This window comes from Oncorhynchus tshawytscha, linkage group LG25 (assembly GCF_018296145.1).
Source record: "Oncorhynchus tshawytscha isolate Ot180627B linkage group LG25, Otsh_v2.0, whole genome shotgun sequence".
Lineage (NCBI taxonomy): Eukaryota > Metazoa > Chordata > Actinopteri > Salmoniformes > Salmonidae > Oncorhynchus > Oncorhynchus tshawytscha.
In genome coordinates this window covers 43412149-43419648 of record NC_056453.1, presented here as the reverse complement: position 1 = coordinate 43419648, position 7500 = coordinate 43412149, and the positions used below count along the sequence as shown (strand labels likewise).

At 40.3% G+C, this 7500-nt stretch overlaps 1 protein-coding gene across 1 annotated transcript in view; it reads left to right on the top strand.

Annotated features, from left to right (window-relative positions):
* LOC121840769 (choline O-acetyltransferase-like) overlaps positions 1–7500 on the top strand; it is a 41967-nt gene that overhangs the window by 30063 nt on the left and 4404 nt on the right. Inside the window, exons 7-12 of the mRNA XM_042305855.1 lie at positions 540–717; positions 935–1104; positions 1305–1405; positions 1891–2019; positions 2261–2383; positions 3661–3802. Coding sequence (XP_042161789.1) covers positions 540–717; positions 935–1104; positions 1305–1405; positions 1891–2019; positions 2261–2383; positions 3661–3802 — 843 coding nt within the window. The remainder of the gene's footprint in view (positions 1–539; positions 718–934; positions 1105–1304; positions 1406–1890; positions 2020–2260; positions 2384–3660; positions 3803–7500) is intronic.

Here is a 7500-nt window from a genome sequence, read left to right as displayed (position 1 = left end):
GTTTTCAAGCTGTGTGCCAAAATGGCATCCTGTTCCCTATGTAGTGCACTACATTTGACCAGGGTTCTTGTTAAAAAGTAGTGCACTACATAGGGAATAGGTGGCATTTGGGACACACAGTTCAAGCAGGCGGTGGTGGTACATCGTTAACCTCTGCCTCTCTTACTTTGCCTTCATTAGTCAGCAGCCTATTGGGGTCTAATGACCGATGTGTTTGCATTGGCAGGTTTTAGTTTTTTAACAGCCTATTGACCCAACGTGTCTGATTGAGTGATACATTGAATTGCTCCTTGGAGAAAATGCTTTATAGATTTTTGTAATGCCAGTAATCTATTCTGAGGTGTTATGATAAAGCATATCTTATAGTCTTTTTTTGTTGTTGTTGTCGCTTCCTTAGAAATACATTTTAATCAGATGTATGTTTTAATCTGTGATATTCTACGTGGAAATACCATCACCTTTGTTCAATGTCCAAAATTTCCCTTTGGGAGCAAAAAAAATCCAATCCTATTTCTAAAAATGATTTGTCTTCTTCTCAGTTCTTTGTGATGGACCTAGTGGTAAAGGAGAAAACACTGAAGGAAATGGACATCTTAAGCCAACTGGAGAAGATGGTAAAGATGGCAGAGAACACAGAGGAGAGACAGCCTCCTTTTGGTCTGCTGACGTCAGATGGAAGAACAGAATGGGCCCAGACTAGAGACGTGCTCATTAAAGGTTTCACTTCAAAAAATATTATTGTCTACATTTTAATATCATAACTATAATAATGAGACTAATATCAAATAATAATTTAAATCATAGTAACAATTCGAAATAAACCATGGTAAGACTATGAAAACAAATATATTTGCATAAACTGACCTGGTCTGTCTGTCCGCCTGCCTGTCTGCATGCCTGTCCGCCTCCCTCCCTCCCTCCCTCCCTCCCCTAGATTCAGTTAACAGAGAGTCGTTGGCTGTGATCGAGAAGTGTCTGTGCGTGGTGTGTCTAGACGACCCCAGTGGGATGGAGGTTGGGGATACCAGCCGAGCCCTGCTGATGCTCCATGGAGGAGGCCATGAGAAGATGGGGGCAAACCGCTGGTATGACAAGCCAATGCAGGTAGGGCGATGCCAACCCTGGACCCTTATACATCAAGTGTCTCGGTGTAGGAGCGCTGATCTAGGATCAGTTTAGCATTTTAGATAATAAAGAATAAGATGATATGGTCAAAGTGTGTGTGTGTGGGGGGGGGTCCTGATCCTAGATCAGTACAATACAGGTCCTGAGGCCATGGAATGGAATAGAAATGTTTGTTTCAGTTTGTTGTAGGGGAGGACGGAGTCTGCGGCACGGTGTGCGAGCATTCACCCTTCGAGGGAATAGTTCTCGTGGCGTGTACCGAATACTTGATGAAATTCATGTAAGCAAACTAGCCAAACTAATTTACATGTATGTGTCCATATGGACAGGGTTAAATCTGATTAGGTGGAGTTGACGACTGGTGACCCACAAGGTTCTATTCTAGGTCCCGTTGTCCCCGCAAGGTTCTATTCTAGGTCCTGGTGTCCCGGCAAGGTTCTATTCTAGGTCCTGGTGTCCCCGCAAGGTTCTATTCCAGGTCCTGTGCTTTTACATCTGAGAGTTCATATTTACTCACCAAACACGCAAAGTACTTCATTACAACATAGTTAACGGCCAGTTTATTACATTAAATCTTAAATCAGATATTTAACATTTTACGCATGAGACACATGAAGTAGTTAATGTTTTGCAGTGTAGTTCACATTCACAACTAACATATTATTAGAGGTCAGTGATGAAGCAATATTATGTTAATGAATAACAAGTTATAATAATAATGAAACACTAATCTAAGGAAGTCATGTGATCGTGCTCTCTCCACAGGACAGGAAGTCCCTCCAAGATAGGGAGGGCCACCAGCGTGTCGGAGCTTCCTGCTCCTCGCAGACTGCTCTGGAAGACCACGCCCCACATCCAGGGCCTCCTGAAGGCCTCTGCTGAGAGACTGCAGAGGCAAGACACACACATGTGCATGCATGATTGCACACATACACACATGGACACACGCACACATGCATGGAAACACACACACACACACACATATAAATTGTTTTTTTTTTTTGTTGTTGACCGTTTTAATGAAAGACAATCACAGTAAGTTACTTAAAAGTGTTACCCAGAAAGGATTTAACACGGATATAAAAAACAGAGGCATTAGGAACTTTAACATATATTGATATTTCCTTCTCCTCAGGCTGGTTAGAGATCTGGACATGGATGTACACAAGTTTGAGGTCTATGGAAAAGAATTCATCAAGAAGCAGAAGATGAGCCCAGATGCGTACATACAGGTGTCTCTACAACTGGCATTTTACAGGTGTTGTACACCTTTAACTCTTGTTACTACCCATCCCGGATCCGGGAGCGTAATCATCAACTGACACTAATTAGCATAACACAACGGACATACATTATACTAGAAAATATTCATATTCATGAAATCACAAGTGAAATATATTGAAACACAGCTTAGCCTTTTGTTAATCACCCTGTCATCTCAGATTTTGAAAATATGCTTTACAGCCAAAGCAAGACAATCATTTGTGTAAGTTTATCGATAGCCTAGCATAGCATTATGCCTAGCTAGCAGCAGGCAAGCTGGTCACGAAAATCAGAAAAGCAATCAAATTAAATCGTTTACCTTTGATGAGCTTCGGATGTTTTCACTCACAAGACTCCCAGTTAGATAGCAAATGTTCCTTTTTTCCAAAAATATTATTTTTGTAGGCGAAATAGCTCCGTTTGTTCTTCACGTTTGGCTGAGAAATCGACCGGAAATTGCGGTCACGACAACGCCCGGCAAAATATTCGAAATTAGCTCCATAATATCGACAGAAACATGGCAAACGTTGTTTATAATCAATCCTCAAGGTGTTTTTCAAATATCTATTCGATAATATATCAACCGGGACAGGTGGTTTCTTAGTAGGAAAGAGAAACAATGGCCGCATTTGTCCTTTACGCACAAAACACTCTGAGAGACTTCAGCTGACCACTGATGCAATGTTGACGTTCAGGCTCATTTTTCAAAATAAAAGCCTGAAACTATGTATTGTGACACTAGACACATCAGGAAGCCATAGAAAAAGGAATCTGGTTGAGATCTCATTCACTGCTCAATAGGGACGCATAGGAACGCAGAGCTTTCTAAATAAGAGTCCCTTCCTGATTGGATTTTTTTCTCAGGCTTTCACCTGCAATATCAGTTATATTATACTCACAGACAATATTTTTACAGTTTTGGAAACTATAGAGTGTTTTCTATCCTAAGTTGTCAATTACATGCATATTCTAGCATCCTGTCCTGACAAAATAGCCCATTTACTTTGGGGACGTTATTTTTCCAAAAATGAAAATAGTGCCCCCTAGATTCAAGAGGTTAAGAACGCTCTCTAAAAGGACATGTTGTTGGTTGTTTTAATCCTGTTTCAACACATTTTTCATTTGATTACATTCTTTACTACTTAATAACAGTAATTTTAATGTAACAAAAAAACCTAAGAAAGAAACTATTTTCCTTTGTTCGCACATGAAGTGAATTATGCCTCCATTGACATACAGTAGCGATATTTATTTTGCTTTGTGATTGCCCAGATGCAATGGACGGCTGGTGTCCACTTATGAGAGTGCTTCTATCCGTCGTTTCCATGAGGGCCGGGTGGACAACATCCGCTCAGCGACCCCCGAGACTCTGGCCTTTGTGAAGGCCATGACGGACGAGAAGACATCTCTCTCTGTGAGTCATTTTTCTTACTTAGCTCCCCATTATGGGCTTCTCCCATAATGCTGTTCATCCTGTCCTCTTCTCCCATAATGCTGTTCATCGTGTCCTCTTTTCCCATAATGCTGTTCATCGTGTCCTCTTCTCCCATAATGCTGTTCATCGTGTCCTCTTCTCCCATAATGCAGTTCATCGTGTCCTCTTCTCCCATAATGCTGTTCATCGTGTCCTCTTCTCCCATAATGCTGTTCATCCTGTCCTCTTCTCCCATAATGCTGTTCATCGTGTCCTCTTCTCCCATAATGCAGTTCATCGTGTCCTCTTCTCCCATAATGCTGTTCATCGTGTCCTCTTCTCCAATAATGCAGTTCATCGTGTCCTCTTCTCCCATAATGCAGTTCATCGTGTCCTCTTTTCCCATAATGCTGTTCATCGTGTCCTCTTCTCCCATAATGCAGTTCATCGTGTCCTCTTCTCCCATAATGCTGTTCATCGTGTCCTCTTCTCCCATAATGCTGTTCATCGTGTCCTCTTGTCCCATAATGCTGTTCATCGTGTCCTCTTTTCCCATAATGCAGTTCATCGTGTCCTCTTGTCCCATAATGCTGTTCATCGTGTCCTCTTCTCCAATAATGCTGTTCATCGTGTCCTCTTCTCCCATAATGCAGTTCATCGTGTCCTCTTCTCCCATAATGCTGTTCATCGTGTCCTCTTCTCCCATAATGCTGTTCATCGTGTCCTCTTCTCCCATAATGCTGTTCATCATGTCCTCTTCTCCCATAATGCTGTTCATCATGTCCTCTTCTCCCATAATGCTGTTCATCATGTCCTCTTCTCCCATAATGCTGTTCATCATGTCTGCTTAGTTTTTTTATATCGCTTTTCTGCCATTTTCACAAGTATGTGGTACATTTCCAAAACTCTTCGAAGAAAACTCAAAACATATAATTGAAAAGGCTTTTGTATCAAAACTCTAAAGCACATTGCCAATGAACTAAGTACAACACACAGAATCCTAGTCATTTTTTAACCAAACTTAATCAGTGTTTCATCTAGAAAGACATATTTCACATTGCAATACACATTCCTATAAAGTAAGTGCTTTTCACAATGCTCACATTACGTTTTGATAGGAGTCTCTTGTCTGTTGTTAAACGACATTTTACGTAATCCAACTGCTCTTAATTGATGATCACTTAACCGTTTGGTAAAACCTATAGATGTAAAGTGGTTTGTCTTCTACAGATTTTGAGGAATACAACAAAAATGTATGTCTGTAAAGTAGAAACATACAAAGTATGGTATACACCAATGTACTACTATAATGATAACTATTACATTTTTTTATTTCACATTACATTTAAAAAAATAAAAATTTAAATCTGATATTGACGAGATCAGCGATATACTGTATGTAACAAATCAAATCCAAGTTGGTCGCCTATGTGGAATAGGAGATTGTCACGTTCTGACCTTAGTTCCTTTTTTATGTCTTTGTTTTAGGTTGGTCAGGGCGTGAGTTGGGGTGGGTAGTCTATGTTCTTTTTTCTATGTTGTTATATTTCTATGTGTTTGGCCTGGTATGGTTCTCAATCAGAGGCAGGTGTCGTTCGTGGTCTCTGATTGAGAATCATACTTAGGTAGCCTGTTTTCCCCATTTTGGTGGTGGGTAGTTAATTTCTGTTTAGTGTCTGTTCACCTGGCAGAACTGTTTCGTTTTCTCTTCGTTGTTACTTTGTGTAGTGTTCAGTTTTCCTATTAAAATATGACGAACACTTACCACGCTGCATTTTGGTTCTCCTCTCCTTCCACCAACGAGAACCGTTACAGAGATTTTACAGCAGCTGCAGTGAAATGCTTATGTTTCTCGATCCAACAGCGCAGTAATATCTGTCAATACAATAGCAATACACGCATAATCCAGAAAGTCAAAAACAATAATAAATATATCCCCTATACAGTAAACATGTCTCCTAAAGGAAGTTACTGTGGTAGTTTTCTAACACCCTAATATATGCCATGTACATAGCAGAGACACTTTTATCCAACGTGGCAACAGTCCACACATTTTTGGTACGTGAATCCAGTGGGAATTGAACCCACAACTCTGGTGTTGCTAGTGCCATGCTCTTATGAACTGAGCCACGAGCAGGACCACTACAATACATAACTGTAAAATACAATACACGATTACAATACAATACTGTAAAATTACAATACACGATTACAATACAATACTGTAAAATGTAATACACGATTACAATACAATACTGTAAAATACAATACACGATTACAATACAATACTGTAAAATACAATACACGATTACAATACAATACTGTAAAATACAATACACGATTACAATACAATACTGTAAAATGTAATACACGATTACAATACATAACTGTAAAATACAATACACGATTACAATACAATACTGTAAAATACAATACACGATTACAATACAATACTGTAAAATGTAATACATGATTACAATACAATACTGTAAAATACAATACAAGATTACAATACAGATTGGAAGGTGTATGATTGTCATTCCCATGAGCGTACTACCTTCCTTCAGGATTGGATTCGCCAAGAGGTTTTCCCCCCCAGGTGCGGGAACGATGAGGATATTTACATGCGGTTTCTATGACAACCTACGGCCAAATGCTCAAGACAGGCTTGAATGCAAACAAACTACTGCCTGCTTAAACAATGGATTACATTGTGAAAGGTGCCTTCAATGATCACACACATGGGACAGAAATGATGTTCAGTCCATTTTAATGGGTAGTTCCGAGTGTATAGACTGATGTGAAAACAGTGTATTGTACTGTAATTGACAGTCCTGTGACATACTACATTAAAAAAGTCCATTTTTGAAACGTGTATCCAACATTTATTTAGGATTTAATTGGTTGATAAATGAGCTACATAGAGAAGGTATATATCATTGGTATTAAAACCAACGTACTAATTTTATTTCACAGTAAACTTAGATTTTTTGGATTAATGGTTCTGTGGTGAAAAAATGTCTGCGAACAAAATTAATGAACAATGAAAAGGGTTTGAATGTAAGATTGGCTGCGGTCGGAAAATTCACCACACCCCTTTCAAGTTAGTGTTAGTTTGGCTATTTCAGCCACACCCGTTGCTGACAGGTGTATAAAATTGAGCACACAAGCCATGCAATCTCCATAGACAAACATTGGCAGTTGAATGGCCTTACTGAGGAGCTCAGTGACTTTCAACACAGCACCGTCATAGGATGCCACCTTTCCAACAAGTCAGTTTGTCAAATTTCTGCCCTACTAGAGCTGCCCCGGTCACCTGTAAGTACTGTTATTGTGAAGTGGAAATGTCTAGGAGCAACAACGGCTCAGCCTTGAAGTGGTAGGCCACACAAGCTCACCAACGCCGAGTGCTGCATCACTCACTACTGAGTTCCAAACTGTCTGCGGATGTCACGTCAGCAGAAGAACTGTTCGTTGGAAGCTTCCTGAAATGGGTTTCCATGGCTGAGCAGCTGCACACAAGCCTCAGATCACCATCAGCAAAGCCACGCCTCGGCTGGGATGGTGTAAAGCTCTCCATCATTGGACTCTGGAGCAGTGGAAACACGTTCTCTGGAGTGATGAATCACACTTCACCATCTGGCAGTCCGACTGACAAATCTGGGTTTGGCGGATGACAGGAGAATGATACCTGCCCG